Source organism: Solanum pennellii, chromosome 7, assembly GCF_001406875.1.
Source record: "Solanum pennellii chromosome 7, SPENNV200".
Lineage (NCBI taxonomy): Eukaryota > Viridiplantae > Streptophyta > Magnoliopsida > Solanales > Solanaceae > Solanum > Solanum pennellii.
In genome coordinates this window covers 78,788,926-78,809,569 of record NC_028643.1, presented here as the reverse complement: position 1 = coordinate 78,809,569, position 20,644 = coordinate 78,788,926, and the positions used below count along the sequence as shown (strand labels likewise).

The following is a 20,644-nucleotide window of genomic DNA, read 5'->3' as shown; positions in this document are numbered from 1 at the left end:
TGTTTAAAAGAGGGCTCACCTACTTCTCACGAGGTAGTTTCAACAAAAATAACTACTAGCGACCATCATGTGTTATGGGTCCCTACCGACGCTGAGGTGCGAAAGCATGGGGAGCGAATAGGATTAGATACCCTGGTAGTCCATGCCGTAAACGATGAGTGTTCGCCCTTGGTCTTACGAAAGAAACCTCCCGCCATAGAGAAGAGATCGAAAGTCTGGGTCCCCTCGATCACCCTCCCTCTCCCTGTAGGTCGAGCTGAATTACATCCTCCTCTCACCTGAACTGGTCGAGAGAGATGAACCCGCACCACATTTTTTCGAATCGAAAGCCCAAAAATGCTCAATTTCGACAATATAAAGGACTATTTTAGACCATTCTCAAACTTAAGGGACTAGTCTAATCATTTTCTAAACAGGGTTGGCGTGAAACGACAATATTCTGTGTCGTTTTGTTCGTCTTCTAAACAAGCAAAAAAATATTCAGAGAAGTAAACGGAGCAAACAAGCAGAGAGTAATGGCGGAAACAATACCCTTCAAAAATCTTCATAGCAGAGAGTACCAGGGACACAAGAAGAAGGTTTCTCTCTCTAAAACTATTCCTTCACTTCATTGTTAACAATACAACCCTAATTTTGCTTTTCCTTTTTATGAACTCTCTGATTAGATGAATTGACTATGTGATACTTTATCTTCTCTGTTTTTTTTTAAAAATTAAAGGTGCATTCGGTGGCATGGAACTGCAGTGGCACGAAATTAGCTTCAGGTTCTGTGGATCAAACAGCTCGTATTTGGCAAATTGAGCCTCATGGTCATGTAAGCTTCATGAGCTCATCTTTTTTGTTTTCAGTTAAGTTTATATGCTGAAAAAAGGATAGCTTTTTGTTATTGCTCTGATTTTTAAATGTTCTACTGAAGTGGTGAGAAACTGGGTGTTGTAAATAAACTGAAAAAAGGATAGCTTTTTATGATATATGCATGAACTTAGGCACCTGAGATTTTCTCTAGAGTTGAGAAGCTGGTCTCTCACTTTAGTTGTTTCTGCCAAAGTCTAGTTCTATGTGGTATGAGTTAAGGAAGCTATGATAGTAATGCCTGTTGCAGTTAGGTTTAAATTTTGTTGTTACTTATCAAAGGTGGGTAAGGTAAGCGTAACCTCACTTGTGGGAGGTCATATGAATTCATGTTATAGATACACAGAGAGGTTTGAATTGGGAGAATGGGTAAAAAGATGCAGAAATGCTCCAGAGTTACACAGGATGGTAAAATATCGCATGTCCCAGCTCAACGCACCTGGTGGAGTTATAGAAAAGCTGGAAAGGTAGCAAAGGAACATTTGGGATGCGGCGGATGGGACAAAGAAGTTTCACCTTGTGGGACGGGAGACCGTGACATCTCCTAAACAGTGGTGAGGACTTGGGGTTAAAGACTTGAAGGTTTTTAACAAAGTCCTCTCGGATAAATGGCTTTGGAGATTCGAGATGGAGGAAGAAGCTTTATGGGAGGAGACTTTAACAAAAACATTTTCTTTTAAGTTTGGGGTTGGGAGGAGACTAGTTTTTGGGGTCAAAAGTGGTGCGGTGATTTGGTTAAAGAATGATTTCTTAGTGTTGTATAGCGTTTCTGGGCAAAGGGAGCTGTCTGTTCAGCAAATTAGGGGGGTGGGACCTTCTGGGATTTCCGAAATTGGGAGATGACCGATCTTCAAAGCTTTCTAGTTTTATACCATAAGCAATGCAAGCCAGTAGATAGACCTGATGCTTTGAGTTGGGAGTTGGGGAATAAAAAAATTGTTCTCTATTAAGTCCTATAAAAGCTTCATGCTAGGGTGGAAGTTAGTTTTCTGCATGACTCGGTATGGACACCTAAGGTGCTGAAGAAGGTGTATTTCTTCTTGTGGTTAGCTACTAAAGGGGTGATATTGACGGTGAAGAATCTTAGGGAATGAAAGGTGGTGTGCATAAGTTGGTGTTTCTTGTGTCAAGAGGCAGGAGAGGACATCGATCAATATCTTGCTACATTGCAAAACATCTCGAGGTTATGGTAGGATATCTTTAGATGGTTTGATATTTCTTGGGCAATCCCAAATGTCTGTTGAAGTGTTGATGTTCAGTTGGAAGAGTGGAGTTAGGATAAGAAGACACAAGGTGTGGAATGTTACTCCTCTTGCAGTAATTTGGTCATTTGGAAAGAGAGAAATAGGAGAGCTATTGAAAGGGTGGAGAACTGAAGATTAGCTTTGCTCAATTGAGGAGTAGTCTCTGATCCCTTATTTTCTTTTGGTGTAATTTTTGTTTGTATAGAGGATTGAGGTGTCTTTTGGAGAACCATATTTTGTAGGTTTCTCCTTTTGTGGTATGCTCCTTTTATATGACCAAGATAGCCTTGTTATTATCAATTAAATCTTTTGCTTGGTCATAGACCAGATAAATTTTTACTTTGTTAGTGGATCGAGTGCTCCATAACTCTATATCATTTGTCATTTCTCTGTATCAAGGCTATAAACATACTTTTATCTTGTTTCATAGTCGCAAATCCCAAGTTCCTCAATTTGGAATTTGCATGAAGATTGAATGATATTTTGCTTTTGTTGCTCTGTAGTCTGTATCAATGCTATAAATGTACTTTTATCTTGTTTCATAGTCACAGATCCCAAGTTCCTCAACTTTGGAACTTGCATGAAGATTGTAGTATATTTTGCCTTTGCTTGCAAAAACCTGAACCATTAATAGCTTGCCACCATAAAACTACCCTAAAATGATTGCGCCCTATCTATGTTTTCAATATTCTAGTCTTTTCTCATTCTTGAGAGGTGGAGTGTAGAACCTCTTATGTCTGCATACACTCCAAATCTCTGATAGCTCTCTTGCAGGGAAAGGTAAAAGATGTTGAATTAAAGGGTCACACCGACAGCGTGGACCAGTTATGTTGGGATCCAAAACATGCAGAATTGATAGCTACAGCATCTGGTGACAAGACAGTTCGATTATGGGATGCCCGTAGTAAGTTTATATTATTTTGCACCAGCAATAAGCTGCCAAAGTACTGTATGAAATAATGAGTTGGGATTTAAAGAATGTAATGCTACAAGAGCCTATGTCTGTTGGTTACTTGAGGACTTGCATTATTCCCATAAAGTAATCATCCCGAGAACAATATTACTCCTGTTTCAAAAATAATTGGAGGGGTCTAGAGTAAGTGGGTCAAACCTGTTAATTTCCGGTCTCAATTCATACATCAGTTTCTTATGTCTAGAACAATCTTATATAGTTAGAAACTGGAAAAAAGAAAAACTATAAATTACACGTTCTAATATGAAAATATTTTTGGTCAAAGAAAAGGTTATTTGACTGCTTAGATATATGTCATGTAAAGTGGAACCCGGGGGGTTGGGTATGAGTTAAGTAACTCTACATGCACTTTCTTCTTTATAACTACTAATCAAAAACTCTACGTACACTTTCACAGCCTAGTTTCCCGTCAATTGCCAGGAAGTTGAAGATATTCATATGTTTTTATTTATTGGTCAGGGTGTTGCAGATGCTAAAACATTTTGGTCTCCATTTGGCAGGTGGGAAATGCTCACAGCAAGTTGAACTCAGTGGGGAAAATATCAATATCACTTACAAGCCTGATGGGACACATATAGCTGTTGGGAACAGGGTACTCATTATTTCTGTCATTTATTAATTCCTAAAATAAGCACTTCTATCTTCTATTATCTTAGCTGCTTATAGATATGTATGTAGTCAAATGAGTGCAGACAAAAACAGAAATGTATCTTAGCTTCATCTCTTTCTATTGCATGTATTTTCTATCATTCATATTTATGATGGTGAGTTTTATTGGTGATACTCTGTGGAGTTCCCAACTATCTGCTTATCATGGAAATTAATTTTGTGCATATTCTTATTCAGTTATTTTATGGTGCAGGATGATGAGCTAACAATCTTGGATGTTCGCAAGTTTAAACCTATTCATAAGCGCAAGTTTAATTATGAGGTATTCTCTTCCCCAGCTAAGTTTACGGTGATTCATAAGCCCATGTAGTAGTTATCAAAAATTATGTAAACTTGACTTGTGCTGTACTGGGTTTAAGCCTACTGCATTTGGTCCGTATCTTTCTCTTACTGCTGGCCCTTGCTTTTGTGTTGCGAGTGTTCCAATGTGAATCAAGTTTCTCAGATGTGTTGCTGCAAGTTTTGACCTTTATCTGTTGTGTGTAACTAACTAATAGTCGAAGTAGGGATCTGTTGGACATTCTGAGAAAGGACTTGAAATCACAGAACACCAGTTCTTCCTCTTGGGCTTGATCTTTCTTCCCCTCCAAGGGTGTAGAGACAATTACTTGTTAATGCAGAAAAATCATGTGTAATGCATATATTTCTCCTGACTTGATTTTCTTGTGGTATGAGTAAATAACCATGTCCTCTTAAACTTAGAGATGCTCTTGAAGTATGGGTGAATGCTTCTGCTTCTCAGGACAAGTCTTTAACTCTAATTTGCCAAAGCTCTTCATATCTATTCGATTCATCCGTATTCTTGACCGTGCATGTAACCGGCCTCTTGTTTCTGGAATTAGTTGCAAAGAGTTCACCTGTTAAAGAAAAGTAATTAGTTGCTCAATGCATTGAGTCATATTCCTACTGGGGCATTCAGCATGATGGGTTCTATACTGTTAACACTTTTGAACTCTCCCAAGTTCCCATGGTTACAACTTTTGCTTCATCAGGTAAATGAGATTGCATGGAACACGGGTGGTGATATGTTCTTTCTTACAACTGGAAATGGTGAGTACAAATTAGTGAGTTGGCTTTGCTGGCATTCAGCAAGAAAAGGCTTGAATTTCCAATATGAACTTTTCTCAGTGTCAAAGTTTTCGTGTTTGTCATATAGGAACTGTGGAAGTCTTAGCTTATCCGTCTCTACAAGCCGTTAACACGCTTAATGCTCACACTGCTGGTTGTTACTGCATTGCAATTGATCCACTAGGAAGGTGAGCTTGATATTTTGCTGCAAGTATGATTCCTTTGTGCTATGGTTTAAATGAGACTTAAAGAGGCCTCAGACAGCTCAAGAATATGGACATTCCTTTCTAGTAATGGGAAAATTCTTTGGCGCTAGTTCCAAGTAGCTAGTACCTTGTGGCACTATAATGTCAATAAGGCTTCTGGCACAGGACCATGCATATGGTCCCTCTATGATGTCATTATGAGTTTTGTTGAAGGACCATTCATAGATTCTCTCAGACCATGATTGGGAGTTTTCATCTGAACTAATTATACCTTATTTTGATTCAATATTACACAAGATATTTTGCTGTTGGAAGTGCTGATTCATTGGTCAGCCTTTGGAGCATTAAGGAGATGCTATGTCTTCGAACATTTACAAAACTAGAGTAAGTTCTCAAGTATGTTTTCGTCCATCTTATAATTTATACGAGTTTCCTGGGTTAGGTATCTGATTTTTAATTTTTTCTTTTTGCTACTCAGGTGGCCAGTTCGGACAATAAGTTTCAATCACACAGGAGACTACATTGCCTCTGCTAGTGAAGATTTGTTTATTGATATTGTATGTTGTCAAGAACCTGTATACTCTTCTTCTACATAGAAAATCTCTTCAACCTTTCAATAACTTAGCCATTAGTCTCTTCTACATAGAAAATCTCTTTAACCTTTCGATAACTCAGCCATTATTTTGCACAGGCTAATGTCCAAACTGGACGGTCAGTTTACCAAATTCCATGTCGTGCTGCCATGAACAGTGTTGAATGGAATCCAAAACACAACTTGCTTGCCTTTGCCGGGGATGATAAGAACAAATACCAGGCTGATGAAGGTGCCTTTATGACCTAAGAAAGAACTCCTCTTCACGAGTTACAAGGCCTAATATTTTTCTTTTCTTCTTCTTTTTATGTAGGTGTTTTTCGCATATTTGGCTTTGAGAGCGCATAAAGCCCTGATGAAAGGTTATTTTATTAAAAAAGAGGCCTGAAAGAAATCTTGTATAATTATGATGAAGAAAACAAAATTTTTCAGATGAACAACTTGTTTACATTGATTTTGTAACATTTATTACATGTCATTTTGAAAAATGCTGAAAGAGACTTTAGAACATGTGCAGTGTTTCCCAAATCTGCAAACTTCAAAAGTGCTGGCTGTTAAAACTCTAGATCTCTGCTCTTCCGCTCATGCTGTGGGCAGAGCAGTGAGCCTGATAGCTGAGTCGAGACACCGCAATGGTGAGCCAATTTCCAATATTGATGTCATTGCAGCATGATTGAGATGGAGGTGTAAAGAAATTGTGTGTAGGCTTCATTGGCTAGCACCCTGAAAGGAGCTTGGAGCAAGTTTTCATGTGATGCTTGAGCTGTGGTGCCCGTCCCTTGGGGTGTGTTACTTTTCCAGATCCCTGCCTGAATATTGAAGCTGGACTGTCCTTTGTTCTCTGCTGATGGGCAACTTCCTTCTACTGTTGTTAAATTAAGGTGCCAACTCTTCTCCTGTTGCTTTTGGGTTCTTTTTCCGGCCAGTCGGCTCTATGTGGGAAACATCAGGTTTGAGACTGTATATTCCCTGAAATAGAAACAAAGGTGAAGAATGAAATGAGCTCACAAATTGCTTACTGAAGAAGGTGACAAAATCAATCTGAGAATAATCATTTACCATTTTCATTCATGTACGAATGCCTCGACTTGGATGTCTGCAAGTTCTTTGAAGCAAAGAACAACTCTTTCCAGATTCCAAATTTGCTGATTTGTGTAAGAAGAGAGATTGAAGACGAAGTACATCAAGCGCAAAGGACGAGCCTGGAAGCAGGGAAGAGCAATCCTGTAAAACAAATAAGACAGATAGTTACAGCATACTGAGATAACCAAGTTAATGGCTTCCATTTGATCTCCACACTAGAACTCTTCATCTTCTTCCCAATCTGTGGCTCTTTCGACAGGTCAAAACTCGCTCCTTTCATCCTCAACTCCGAAATGCACCTTGTCAGTGCTCTTCCATCCCCCTTCTCCCTCTGCAACTGCCTCGATACCTTCCAAAACCTGTAAAGTTTCACCTGCACCAAAAACACAATACAAAACGAAGTACAAACTGATAGAATCGAAGGAATCCACCATTTTTGACACATAACCTTACCATCAAAGTGGTCCTCAGAAACAGAGGTGAACAGAATCGTAAAAAACAGAGCATGAAATATAAAGAAAAAACAACAGATCTGAAATATTTCTCTCCTAATACTGTCCATTCGTGCCTCTTTGGCCGCAATTCTGCGGCCAGAGAGATCCTCTTCTCTTTGCCAAAGCTTGAGAAGCAAGAGATGCCCTGGACTTTTTGAGATTTCCATCAATGGATGGTTTTGAATTGCAGTTATAGTAGTAATAGCCGAAGAAAGTTTAAGCTGATGCTCTTCATCAACCGGAATTTCAACGATAACATGACAATCCTTTGATTCCGCCATTAATGAAAATTGAAATGAAAGAACAGCTAAACAAAAATACTAACAGTAAGATGAATTAGAAAGAAATGAAATTGCGGTTAGCTTAAGAGTAGATTGTGATAGCTTTTGATATCCGAAATAGAGGGGATAACCAGATATTTAAACTAGAGTTTTGCAACGGTCACTTTTTTTTGTTCTCCATTGCTGCCAACCCCAACGGTCGGATCATGGAAAGATGAATGACTATACAATAATCTACTATCACATGTAATCTCCCTAAGTCGTTTTACTTATTCAGTATTGATTTAACACACTTTCGAAAAATAATGAATAAATAACAAATAGTGTACACGTAAAAGTAAACAGATGGAAAATTATATTAATTTCCTAATCTAGATGTATTTTGATAAACAACTTTTATGTATGTTATAACCATTATCTTTTCTTGTTACAAAAGAACGCAAGGTTAGATTCGTCTTTGTTGATTAATAGTCAATTATCGACTAATGTCTAGTTCAGAAGTAAGTTTGAATCATTTTGCTTAGAGATAAATTTCGCAACACCCATCTATAGACGTACTTATTCATTATAAAATATTGGTAATCTATTAAAAAGTAAAAAAAAAATATTCAAAATATAAATTATAAACTATTTCCCAAATTTATAATATATATTCAAATTAAATTTAAATTTTTTTTATAATCAAACGAGTTCTATTGATTCACAAATTTGAGCACATAGATATTGCAACTTGGTGGAGAATTGTAAAGCAAAAAGGCTAATGGGAAATCTTTTTGGTGATATATTCTGATGTTTATGTTAATGCGCATCGAATTTAAAACTTATGATAAAAGTTTCAAAAAGTGGCAAATTTATAATATAAAATTATTTATTCAACAAGTGGCAAATGTCTATATTTGGAAATGATAAAAATACTCTATACATACACGTGGCATGCATCATAGTTCTTGTGGCTTTCTTCCACCTTGGATCCAACTCATCATATTTGTGCCAAGTGTATTCTATGCTTTAGTTACTTCACTAGAGAGTAGAGATACATCCACGCAATAGATATAAAAAAAATCACGTGCATTCGTTAGCTCTAGAATATTTTTTTATATCTTAAGAGAGCTATAAATGTATATTAATTACGTAAGCCAAGACGCAAAATTAGGTGCAATGGTCAAAATCACCCTTTAACTCTTCTTCTTGATTTGAAGGATTAGCGTGAGCAAAACATATTGTGTACAACCATCACTCCGACATAGTAAGCATTACTCATTAATTTCATTTAATTCGTAGTGTGTTTAATAAAATCATCATATGAATAATATTGTGAGACACGTTTTAACTAATGTATGAGTATATAACTTATGACTTATAATTGAAGAGACTTGAATTTGAAATCACAATGTATAACATTTGATTTTTTTAAAATTATTTTGATTTAAATAAAAATAATTTTTTGTGTAATGTCTAAATATTACACAAATACTTAAAATATCTTTTTTCTATCTCTTAAAAACATAATTCATCTGTCTCTATTTATTTGTCCATATTTTCTCTTTTAGATGTCTCTATTTACTTGTCCATTTTGACAAATCAAAAAATGACAATTTTATTTTCTATTATACCTTCACTTAAACTTTTTGAAAATTTCATAGTTTTAATTCATCCTTTTTGAGATTATATTTAATAAGGATAAAATTGTAACTTTACTATATTAATTATTATTATCTTAATATGCGTGCCTTTTATAAAGTAGACAACTAAGGGCCCGTTTGGATGTGCTTAATAAAAGCAGCTTTAAAAAAGTACTTTTGAAAGTGCTGAAACTTATTTTTAAAATAAGCAGTTATGCGTTTGGATAAAAGTGCTGAAGTTAAAAAAAAAGTTGTTGATGTGTTTGGCAAATAAGTGCTGATAAACAACTTTTTAAATCAAAATGTCTGAAATACCCTTAAAAGCTGTTAGCATAATAAAGTTAATTAATTTATATTTTACAGCCATAAATAATTATATTTTGCTATCATTCACATATTTCTTTCTCATCACAAATTATTTATAAGAGGAAAAATATTAAGGGTTATGGAAGAAAGAGATGTTAGGGTTATGTGGGTAATTTAGAGATTGTATAAAAATATTAAGGACAAAAAGGTAAAAATGTGGTCAACTTAAAACAGCTTATAAGCTAAAAAAAAGAAGCACCCCTACCCGAGCTTTTAACTTTTGACTTAAAATAAGTTTTTTTTAACTTAAAATAAGTTATTTTGAATATTAACAAACAGCTAAATAAGTCAAAAATTAACTTTTAAGTCAGTTTGACCAGCTTTTAAGCTGAACCAAATATGCTCTAAATACTTATAAAGTAAGCTAACTAATAGTAATGCCCCTGTTGTCTCCAAATAAGCCAGCCAACTAGTAGTAATGCCCCTGGCCCACCTTAACTAACATCTTAGATATCATTGTCATATTTAAGACACCAAAGATTAAGGGTACTTGTGATACTAAATAGCTAAAACAAGAGTAATTGAGAAATTAACTTAAAATGTATTATCATTGCGATTTTAGTGAATAATAAAATGAATTTCTAAATTATGAAATCTTAAAAAAAAATTATATTAAAAACAAAAACATTAAATGATATTTTCAATTTAGCAAACAAAATCTTCATAACATAAATATTGATACAGATAATTCAATCCGAACATTATAATTATAAAATGATTCAAATAATAAAATATCAAAAATATTACACATAATAAAAAAAAATAAAACACATTTTAATTATAAATTCGATAAAATACTATAATTTTATATAATAATTTTAAATTATTAAACTCAAAATTATAACTCCGCATCCCCTAATATTAGCTCAAATTAAATGAGTTGAGCCAAACTCCAAATTGGGTTATGGTCAAAATTTGTCTTGGGAAGAAAGAAAAGACCCTCGCTATAAATATCCCAAGTGAAGAAGAGGGGTTTTTAACATTTTACATTTCTCCATTGTTAACAGAATTCAATTCAGTTCTCAGATACTGTAAAAATCAGTTGAAATGCACTTGTATAACGCTTGGTTGCCGCCGCCGGTGGCAGAAGAGACGAAAAAGGAGAAACAATCCTTTGCTAAAGTACTGAAATCAGTTAAAGAATCGTACAAGTCGGATGATCCCGATTCAGTTTATGCTACCCTCAAATGGGTTTCCGTTATTGACCTGTAAGTTTCAGTTTTCGCTCCTAGTTTTACGTAATTCCTTGTGTGTATACTGAATTCATTTGCTCGTTGACTTTGATCACTCACTTGCAAGTTCAGTTTTTTATTTTGGCATGTGAGTTTGTAGTTTTTTCACCTTTTTCAGTGTGGTGTACAGTGAATTGTACTGCTTGTTCGGTTTCGTGGTCTGATGTATGTGAATTTATTGAGTCTGAGTGGACTGATTGGTTTGTTACACTGTCCGGGATGGAAATGAAAGAGTAATAAACAGGACAGGGAAAAGTTTTATCGTGTAGAGCCAGTTATTACAATCACGTGTATATGCTCCTCCTAACAAGCTAATAACAATTTGGACAGCTTACCAGGACTCAAATGGACTAAGGAGCTAGTTATGGATACTAATAGATAATATTTAACTACTCTCATTTCATATTTTAATGGTTAATGGATATGTTCAGACCTAAAATGCTTGAAGTACCATCTCTGGATGGTACATCCCAGTTTCCTTCTAAACATTAGACTCTATTACTGAGAAGTTGGAAATTGAGACTTCACAAACTGCAGTCTTCTCATTTAGCTTCTTCAGAAGATAGACTTTCTGCTCAAGGACAACAAAATCTCACTGGGGAAGCAGACTGTACCACTATCTCTAGGATTGCATTTATTGAATTCAGGGGAATCGAGTTTAGCACTATCGCTGTTGAAAAGTTAATTTAAGTATTAGAAAGAATATTGGGTATAGGCTCTTGTATTGGAAGTGAGGTTGCGAAGGGAAAGGTATAGTAGGTGTTTGTTGACTTTCCCCTTGGGATTAAATGGATGCAGGAACAATTGGAAGTACCACTCTTTTACTAGTTGAGGGAGCTTATGGTAGTAGTAGACAGACATAGGACTGACAGTAGAAAATTTTCCTTACTATTTAGAGGAGCTAAAGTAGGTGTTGCCTTGCAACATTACAGCTGTGTATGATATTGAGGCATTCATTTCCTCAATTCTATGAATGAGGTCTGCTTGTCTCATCAAATGCTTCATCATCCAATGAATTTCTGTGATCTCTTGTGCAGTCACTTGAAATTCAGGATTCTCATACTAAGGCTTCTCCAATCTCTCCGACCTCTGAACCCGGGAGAGTTATGCCTCCACCTTCTTCCGTTCTTCATCCAAACTTTTAAGTCTAGCAGAGAGTCCGGAAGGAATCGATGGGTCTGATACCAACTGTTACGCTAACCAGGGTCAGTGTAACTAGCCAGGAGTGGAATTGACAGAATAATAAACAGCAAAGAAGAGAAGTAAAGTGAAGGAACAAATTTCATTACATAAACCCATTTCTATTACAATCATGTACAAACCTCACTGAACTTGTGAACCTTTTACAAACTGATAACACTTTGGACAGTTCCAGGACTCAAATGGACTAAGTAGATAATTGTGGACTAAGTGTAATAGTAGAAAATACATAATTAATCTTATTTTATATTTTAACAGTCAATGGCTACGTACAACCTAGAATGCCTGAGGTACCATCTCCGGGTGCTGAATGGTTTTACTCCCTGGTTTGCTGTCTCTTTCATTTTTTTTAGTCTGGGGTCTTTGAATCTCTTCAATTCAAGTAACATGATTAATTTTACTGTCTTATTTTCTACAGAATTGAAAAACATGCTAATCCTGATACGATAACAAGATTTATAGACTTGGCACGACTTGAGAAAAAAATATGTTGATTTAAAAAAACTTGTTATTTCTGACTAAAGAAATACTTATCTCTTGAGACCTGTGCAAACTTAACACAAACTTGTTGAATTATATAAACCTATTTACTGATGGACTTACCTGCAGCTTCATAAAAGCAAAAAGTGAACTAGCTCTGGAGGATGTTACAGAAGTAGTTGAAGTTGGATTGGAATTGTTCCGTATATCAGAAAATAAACTTTTTGCTCAGGTAATTTCTTCAGAAAGATACATATTCATGCATATCCTTTTTGATGGCTGTCTATCGTCATAGTTAAGGTCATTTGCTCTCATCAGGTTAGATGGGGAAATATCTTGGTAAAGCTACTGAATAAATACCGGAAAAAGTTGTCCTTGGAAGTTCAGTGGCGCCCTTTATATGATACTCTGATTCACACACATTTCACGAGGCAAGTCTCTGCTTTACTTTTATTTGTAACCTTTTGTTCCTTAATTAGCTTGCTTTTTATTTTCTTTTCTGTATGGACATCCTAATCAGTTTGTTTGGTGGTCTTGTTACCATTCTCAAAAATTGATTCATTTGTGGTCACAACTAAGACACCTGGATTTTACATCAGATAACAACTTTCCTGAACCTACATCTGATTGCCTTTGCAGCTAATATGCCATTTACCCTCATGAAGTTTGTGAAACCTAATAGTTGCTGGTCAATAGCTTAGGAGTATGGTCTCCTTTCATGGCTTTGAAAACCTCATCAGGGCTCACACTCATTTGCTGTTTAATGGATGTGTAAAAGTGATAAGAGCCTTGAATTATTCCTCAATCTTGTATTCAATTTTAGTAAAAATTTGCAAATAGTTTAGGGTTCAAAAATATCCATGTCTCTCCCTGTCAATTCCAGATGGAGGTTGAAGATTCATCTCTTATTCTCATCTTTCTTAACTCATACTGGGTACCTCATGTTTCCATAGATTTATTGATGCGAGAGTAATTCAAATAAGGAATGATCCTTTTTGATGGTCTTTGTCAACGCGTCACTCACAATTTAATGAATTTTAGATGTCATTAGTTAATCTGGATGGGAAGTAAAAATACAATAACCAGCAGCAATATTAGAAGTGTAAGAAGTTCGCAAAAAGTGGCATTATCAACCCATTCTGAAATTTGATGTTTATAAGCCTAATATCATATAAATCTGACTGCTCACATACTACATATTTCTGTCTTTTTGGAGGTTAGAGGTGATACATGTTTCTTTTTGTTACTACTTTTCTACCGTAACTAGTGGGATCTGTGCTTTAATCAGTTTAATACGTATCTAAATTTCATTGTCAGGTACTTAATATGTAGCTTTTGTATCGTTAACCCAGCAACTGTTCTTTTCAATACACTTTTATGCTGATTTGTTGAACTACTTTATTTGCTAAAGGAATACAGGCCCAGAAGGGTGGAGAATAAGACAGCGACATTTTGAGACCGTTACTTCTCTTGTACGATCCTGCCGGAGGTTTTTCCCTTCAGGCTCTGCATTTGCGATATGGTCCGAGTTCAGGTAGGATTTACTTCCTGGGTTAGGCTCTGGAAGTGCAAAAAGTGACAGTAACTTAGGGTGTTTGCTGAACTTCTTTCCTAGTCCAAGATCCATCAACCACTATTGATGTGTTTCTCAATGTTGGGCCCCACAGTATGTTATCCACGGTGTAGTTCCAGTCCTGCACGTGTGCGGAGTGTTAAGACTGGGTTGTGTTTTCCTTATATGGATAGCTCTCCTCTCATGAGCTAATTTTTTAGGGTTGAATTTGGCTTGTTAGGTCCTCACTCATTAATGGAGTGCATTTTGCAGATCTTTGCTTGAAAATCCATGGCACAATTCATCCTTTGAGGGTGCTGGTTTTGTAAGACTGTTCCTTCCTACCAATAGAGACAACCAGGATTTCTTTTCTCAGTAAGGACAATTTACTTCTTCTGAAGATATTTTCACTTTCATCTCACTACATAAGTAAACTAATTCTCTTTTTGGTGTTATGGCAGCACTTGGATTGTTACGTGTTTAGTCCACTGGGATTCCGTACCAAATTCCCAGTTTTGGAACAGCCAGTGGGCCTCTGTTACAGCTCGTGTTTTAAAGAACTATAGCTTCATTGACTGGGAACATTTCTTACCAGATATTTTCAATAAATATTTGAATATGTTCGAGGTAGGTTATGTACTTATGTTGCATAGACTTTATCTTTGTTGCTTGAAGAAATTTTCTTAGCAAATGAGCATGTGCAAACAAGTTTGTCTTATTACTATGCCTTGTATGGAAGATCATATTCCATCATAATTGTATATTGGAAGGTTCCTTATTTTAGAGAGAAATGGAACTTGTTGCCTTGGTGTTTCTCATGTAATATTTCATTCATCTTTGTTCACAGGTTCCAGTAGCAAATGGCAGTGGGTCAAACCCATTCTCTGTGGATGTTCCCAGAAACACAAGATTCTTGTTCTCAAATAGAACAATCACTCCATCAAAAGCCATTGCTAAATCTATAGTAAGCGCACTTGTATAAGTGATCATAAGAATACATCTGCATGTGGCAAAAATGACCTCTGTTTTTGTCAATGTAAATGCAGGTTTATCTACTAAAACCTGGTGGTTCTGCACAAGAACATTTGGAGAAATTGGTCAACCTCTTGGAACAGTTCGTTTTCTACACAGATTTTATATCACCTTACTTTAAAAAATTTTGCCTTGTAAAATTTTGTAAATCATCTCATTTTGTTGTTTTAGGTATTACCATCCTTCTAATGGTGGTCGCTGGACTTATTCCTTGGAGCGATTCTTGTTCCACTTGGTAAATATATTTCAGAAACGCTTGCAAAATGAGCAACAGTAAGAATTTTTAATCTATCATAGTAATTCTAGATTCTATATGAGAGTATGTAGCCTTTGTCTGACTGTGAGATGGTGGGCTCAGGAGAAAAGATGACGGCGAGCAGTCTGAAATCTTCCTAGGGCAGTCAGAGAGGGTTTCTTTTGTGAATTCTATTCTCAAGCTAATTGATCGTGGACAGTATAGCAAAAATGAACATCTTTCTGAAACAGTTGCAGCTGCCACTTCTATCCTTTCATATGTTGAACCATCTCTGGTTCTTCCCTTTCTATCATCTCGCTTTCGTATGGCCTTAGAGACGGTTAGTTTGTTTAAGAAAGAATCTTGGCAATTTGGATTCACACTCCTTTTGAGTCATTACAAATGCTCCTACTTGGCTGAAGAGTTAATATTGTTTGAATTAGACTGATGGTTTTACTCCCTTACTACAATTTTCTGAATAGATGACAGCCACTCACCAGTTGAAAAGTGCTGTGACGTCTGTAGCATATGCTGGTCGATCTCTTCTCCTGACTACCTTGTCAGCTTCATCCATGGTTGTGGACGTTGTTGATCCTTCTGATTCACTTGTTGACCTGATGATGATTTCCTTGTCGAATGCATTACTTGGGATGGATGCCAATGACCCACCTAAAACCTTAGCAACAATGCAACTAATTGGCTCCTTGTTCTCCAATGTACGTACCAATATTATAAGTTCTTCCCAGATATGGCTTTATCCACAAAAGGATTATGCTTATTTGTCTTACCTTGCAGATGGCTATACTGGAAGAGACTATGGACCAGTCCTCAATCATGCCGGGATTTCACTTTTCAGAATGGCTTGACGAGTTCTTGTTCCGCTTATTTTCGTTACTTCAGAATTTGGAAGCTAACAGTGTTGTGTAAGTATCACTAGATAGATTCTTCTCCCTTTTGCATCATATTTTCCATTTTTAATGGGACAAAACTTGAGCACAAGTAAATGAAGTCAATTGAATGCTCAAGGCTTTGTAATAACTGGTGCTTCAGTAATGAAGGTCTTCATTCGCAAGCAACTTCAGGAACTTTCCTGGTAGAAGATGGTCCATTTTATTTTTGCATGCTGGAAATCCTGCTTGGGAGGCTTTCAGAAGCACTATTCAAGAAGGTATCTTTTTCTGGATTTCAAAATGATTATGTTTGTTCTGAGATTTACGATTTCTATTGATGTTAACTTCTATTTTACTGAGCAGGCTCTTAAAAAAATTTCCAAGTTTGTCACAACAAATATTCTTCCTGGGGCTATTGCAGAGGTTGGACTGCTTTGCTGTGCCTGTGTTCACTCTAACCCTGATGAGGCAATTTCTCACCTTATCAAACCCCTGTTGGAGTCTGCTCTATCATCCTTAAAAGGAACACCTGTTACAGGATTTGGTGGAAGAGGAGCTTTTAAAATTTCTGAAGCAAGCAAGGTTCTCTTCTTTAACTAATGGTTATTGTAATATGCTTCTGGATTCGACTTACGGTCTGCATTGGTTTCTCATTTTTCAATTCTCCAGGCAAAGCCAATGGTCTCTCCCGCTCTCGAAACTGCAATTGAATATCATCTGAAAGTTTTATCTATTGCAATTAGTTATGGAGGTCCATCACTTCTTCATTACAAAGACGAATTCAAGGAAGCTATTTTTTATGCTTTTGATTCACCATCTTGGAAGGTTTTTTTTTCCAACTATACATCATTTTCTGATGATTACCTTTTTATTGTTATAAACCCTTGATTGTACCCACATTAATCAAATATTTAGGTTGCTGTCTCATTACACAGTGTTGGACAATCCTCACCTCTTGGGTTGAGTTAGGCGTAAGGTCCGCTTATGTAACATGATATGAAAACTAGACCCGTCTTATTCTTGGTTTTCTACTATTGGAACCTTATATATGTTGCTTCTGTGCTCCAGAAGTCCAACCATGGCATATAGTGCTTGCGTTCAGGTCTTAGAGTCCAATACTAGTCAAGTATATAAGGTTGTTGACAATCCTCACTTAATGAGCCAATTTTTGTGCTTGATTAAGGTACAAGTATTTTTCGAGAATAATTATCCCAAAAAGGTTATAAGACCTTAATCATTTCTTTTATTTGCAGCAGTGTCAGTTATTCACCTGTCTTAGAAGTTGACTCTTCTTAACTTTTGTCTTGGGTAGTAGTAAACTGAGAATTACAGTTACCGGCATATATGTTTATTTACGCCCAGTTAGTCCTGCTAGACCATTGTTCATATGAAGCTTTGAACCAAAGTATTCTTGGTCCTTCAATTTTATCTGATAAGAATAGTTGTACATGGCAGGTTAATGGTGCTGGTGATCATCTCCTTCGATCTCTCCTTGGAAATCTTGTTCTTTACTATCCCATCAACCAGTACAAGTACGTGAAACTTTTGTCTGGTTAAGAATTTTATACATTCACCATTCAGTTTCTTTCTATTTAATTTTTTGGTCAAGATATATGGGACAAGTGTTTTCTACTAGATGACTTTTCATGCATGTATGTATCTGTTGATTGCTCCACTTCAAAAAACCAGGTGTGTTTTGCACCATGCTGCAGCCCCTGCACTGGAGGAATGGATCAGCACAAAAGATTTTACCGAAGATAAACCCTGGTTACCCCCCAAGTGGCATGTCCCTTGCTCTGAAGAAATTCATTTTGCAAATGAACTCTTGAAGCTGCATCTTGATTCTCCTTTAGATGACCTTTTGAAAATATGCAAATCCAAAATCCATTCTGATCCAGGTAACTATTATTTTTTATTACAATTCTGATTCTTGAAAGGGCAATCTGCCAATTGGATGAATCATAAAACTTGTTATGATAGACTTTATGGAGATTTTCTATTCCTCTACTGAATGAAGGCATAACATTTTGCTGAATGATACTTGCATAGATCATTAAGCTTGGAATAAGTCCTTAAATTTATTGCCGGAAGATCTAAACTTGTTAAGTATTAGTTCCAATATGAAGTTGGGGTCAATTAGATGAATTCTCTATATCCATTTTGCTCTATTCAAACCCAAAACATGTATTATTTGTTTAGAAAAAGATATAAAGCATGCATAAAAAAGAATAAAAAGGTATAGTTAAAAGTTGTCTTACTAAATTGCATAAGACTTTTTTTGTTTCTGGTGTAAGCAAATATATTTAGAGGTGACTGACTCAATTATATACATCCTAAAATCTTGTTTGTAATTGAGTCAGCTCTCTGTTTTTTTAATTATGCTGTAAATATGGTTTCAGTGCAATTCATGTACTGACTTGTCAATATACACAATTGTTACCTTCTCAAAAAAGAAGAAGAGTTGTCGACCTTTTCTTTTTTTTTCATTTAAAAATATGTGCTGTTTATGTATCCTTCTCTGTAACTCATTGTTTTACTGTTCTTTTACTTTGTGATTGCAGGCATAGAGAAAGAACACTTAAAAGTGACCCTTCTACGTATCGATTCGTCACTTCAAGGTGTTTTAACGTGTCTACCTGATTTCAGACCATCCTATAGGAACGGGATGGCTGAAGAGCAACCTGACATTCCTTTCGTAATTGCTGGAGCTTCTGGTTCATGTGTTGGCACCATGGAACTGCGAGCAAAGGCTGCTGACATTATTCATGCAACCTGCCAGTATTCATCTTATCTCTTATAAATTTTTCTTGCTTCTCTTCCTTGGTTTCATGTGGTGAATTTGACCCCTACTGTCGTGACAGATACTTACTGGAGGAAAAATCAGATGATAGCATTCTATTGCTGCTTCTGATTCGTATAATTGACTCCTTGGGGAACTACGGTAGTTGAATTTTCTTTGTACAATCTTCTTTTTCTTGTTATGGGTCTTCCCATAACTTGTATCCTAAGTTATTGAGATGGTCAACAGGGAGTTCAGAATATGATGAGTGGTCAAATCACAGGCAGTCCTGGAAACTAGAATCCTCTGCCATAATAGAACCTCCAGTTAATTTTATTGTGTCATCTCATTCGAAAGGGAAAAAAAGGTAAATTTAGCTATGCTTTTGTATGTAAGACTCACGGCCATATTGAATATGGTGTTTCTGTCTTTGAAGATAACACCAATTTTGCAGGCCTAGTTGGGCACTTATTGACAAAGCATGCATGCATAGTACTTGGAGAGCCTCACAATCATCATATCATATCTTCCGGCTGAGTGCAAATGTATCTCCTTCAGATCATATCATTCATTTGACGGATGATCTTCTTAATCTCTCCTTGCATAGTTATGAAACAGTCCGTGGGTGAGTTCTAATATTTCAATCATATTGTCTGAACATGTGTCCTCTTTGCCTTAAATGAGGTCAAAGTTTATAAATTCATTGAATTTGAAATATTTCTACATCAACGAATAGAATAGCTGCAACAGGAGCTTCACAGTCGCTCTATATTGGACATACGGAAGCCTTTAAACCTTTTACTCATTCACTTAGTACTCATATATTAAATAGGTGCTTAAGCTAATATGATTACATGCTATTTTATCCTGTTGTAGGGAAGTCATGGAAGTAGAATAATGATATAATCTTTTGAGTGATTTAAGCAATACAATGAGGAGTACTAACTGTGTGCATATCTCTCATGGTCATTGTCCTGTCATTCTTAATTTCCATTGGGAAGACCATTTTTATGTTGATTGCTAATGATTAGGTCCCATAACCAAGTTGCATCTTCTGGAAGATTTTTTGTATCTCATCTATCTACTCATTTCCTCAGACTTGCTGGAAAATCTCTCTTGAAGATGATGAAGAGATGGCCCTCTACAATCTCAAAATGTGTGCTCAGTCTGAGTCAGAACTTGAAAAATTCTAGCTCACCAGAATGCGCAGTCTTAGGTTCCTGTGCAGTCCTTGCAACGCAAACTGTTCTTAAATGTTTAACAACGGTACTGATCTTCATACTACATGCATTATTCTTTAGGAAGTGAGTACCTGACTTTGTTTTTGCTCTTCATGACACAAGGATTTGAAGGCACTTTCTTCCTTCCTGCTTGGAATTCTGTCAAGGTAAATTCTTTTGCTTGCATCTTGTTTAGCTTGTGATTCCTTATAGCCCAATGTTGGTGTTGACTCTGTGTTACCGAATCTTTATTGCTGAAGCTCTCATCATGAAACACTAAAAGCTCAGAAAGCCATCAATGAGGTGAGATATACATTCAAAGTCGAGTCTTTTCATTTCTCTTTTCTATGTTGACAAAAGAAAGTTTATATTTTTATTGGATATCTTACAGCTTTTCATTAAGTACAACATTCATTTTTCTGGAGTATCCAGAAACATGTTTAAGGCATCAGGCAATTCAGAAGGAACAGATTTTGGAGTGTTGGTTTCTGAGATAGGTTCTTTGAGTTTTGAGAGCTCCAACTTGCACTGGCGGTAAGAAAGCTTTATGTAATGTCATCCCCCCCCCCCCCCC

At 36.2% G+C, this 20,644-nt stretch overlaps 3 protein-coding genes across 3 annotated transcripts in view; 2 read left to right on the top strand and 1 right to left on the bottom strand.

Annotated features, from left to right (window-relative positions):
* The first annotated feature begins 432 nt into the window (after nucleotides 1-432).
* Nucleotides 433-6,092, top strand: LOC107026158 (THO complex subunit 3). The gene is made up of 11 exons (XM_015227023.2): nucleotides 433-578; nucleotides 719-814; nucleotides 2,871-3,000; nucleotides 3,570-3,661; nucleotides 3,932-4,000; nucleotides 4,731-4,788; nucleotides 4,895-4,994; nucleotides 5,310-5,396; nucleotides 5,491-5,569; nucleotides 5,704-5,836; nucleotides 5,918-6,092. The coding sequence occupies exons 1-11, from the start codon at nucleotides 516-518 to the stop codon at nucleotides 5,950-5,952; spliced, it is 942 nt and encodes a 313-aa protein (XP_015082509.1). The 5' UTR covers nucleotides 433-515; the 3' UTR covers nucleotides 5,953-6,092.
* Nucleotides 5,990-7,643, bottom strand: LOC107026159. The gene is made up of 2 exons (XM_015227024.2): nucleotides 6,664-7,643; nucleotides 5,990-6,573 (listed from the first exon to the last, which is right to left on the bottom strand). The coding sequence occupies exon 1, from the start codon at nucleotides 7,460-7,462 to the stop codon at nucleotides 6,788-6,790; it is 675 nt and encodes a 224-aa protein (XP_015082510.1). The 5' UTR covers nucleotides 7,463-7,643; the 3' UTR covers nucleotides 5,990-6,573; nucleotides 6,664-6,787.
* Nucleotides 7,644-10,366: 2,723 nt separating this feature from the next.
* Nucleotides 10,367-20,644, top strand: part of LOC107025845 (proteasome activator subunit 4) — a 20,531-nt gene continuing 10,253 nt past the window's right edge. Inside the window, exons 1-25 of the mRNA XM_015226610.2 lie at nucleotides 10,367-10,658; nucleotides 12,492-12,594; nucleotides 12,681-12,793; nucleotides 13,774-13,896; nucleotides 14,188-14,289; nucleotides 14,376-14,541; nucleotides 14,762-14,878; nucleotides 14,961-15,028; nucleotides 15,118-15,219; nucleotides 15,305-15,521; nucleotides 15,664-15,897; nucleotides 15,977-16,104; nucleotides 16,232-16,349; nucleotides 16,435-16,653; nucleotides 16,741-16,896; nucleotides 17,527-17,603; nucleotides 17,761-17,969; nucleotides 18,633-18,849; nucleotides 18,933-19,012; nucleotides 19,100-19,217; nucleotides 19,305-19,475; nucleotides 19,948-20,116; nucleotides 20,194-20,237; nucleotides 20,331-20,373; nucleotides 20,462-20,604. Coding sequence (XP_015082096.1) covers nucleotides 10,498-10,658; nucleotides 12,492-12,594; nucleotides 12,681-12,793; nucleotides 13,774-13,896; nucleotides 14,188-14,289; nucleotides 14,376-14,541; nucleotides 14,762-14,878; nucleotides 14,961-15,028; nucleotides 15,118-15,219; nucleotides 15,305-15,521; nucleotides 15,664-15,897; nucleotides 15,977-16,104; nucleotides 16,232-16,349; nucleotides 16,435-16,653; nucleotides 16,741-16,896; nucleotides 17,527-17,603; nucleotides 17,761-17,969; nucleotides 18,633-18,849; nucleotides 18,933-19,012; nucleotides 19,100-19,217; nucleotides 19,305-19,475; nucleotides 19,948-20,116; nucleotides 20,194-20,237; nucleotides 20,331-20,373; nucleotides 20,462-20,604 — 3,398 coding nt within the window. The 5' untranslated portion in view covers nucleotides 10,367-10,497. The remainder of the gene's footprint in view (nucleotides 10,659-12,491; nucleotides 12,595-12,680; nucleotides 12,794-13,773; nucleotides 13,897-14,187; nucleotides 14,290-14,375; nucleotides 14,542-14,761; nucleotides 14,879-14,960; nucleotides 15,029-15,117; nucleotides 15,220-15,304; nucleotides 15,522-15,663; nucleotides 15,898-15,976; nucleotides 16,105-16,231; nucleotides 16,350-16,434; nucleotides 16,654-16,740; nucleotides 16,897-17,526; nucleotides 17,604-17,760; nucleotides 17,970-18,632; nucleotides 18,850-18,932; nucleotides 19,013-19,099; nucleotides 19,218-19,304; nucleotides 19,476-19,947; nucleotides 20,117-20,193; nucleotides 20,238-20,330; nucleotides 20,374-20,461; nucleotides 20,605-20,644) is intronic.

Excerpts from the sequence above, each read along its gene's own strand:
- LOC107026159 (XM_015227024.2), bottom strand. The coding sequence starts at position 7,462 with ATGGCGGAATCAAAGGATTGTCATGTTATCGTTGAAATTCCGGTTGAT.
- LOC107026158 (XM_015227023.2), top strand. The coding sequence starts at position 516 with ATGGCGGAAACAATACCCTTCAAAAATCTTCATAGCAGAGAGTACCAG. Across the intron at positions 4,995-5,309 it reads GCAATTGATCCACTAGGAAG|ATATTTTGCTGTTGGAAGTG; the intron begins GTGAGCTTGATA and ends ATATTACACAAG. Across the intron at positions 5,397-5,490 it reads CGAACATTTACAAAACTAGA|GTGGCCAGTTCGGACAATAA; the intron begins GTAAGTTCTCAA and ends TTTGCTACTCAG.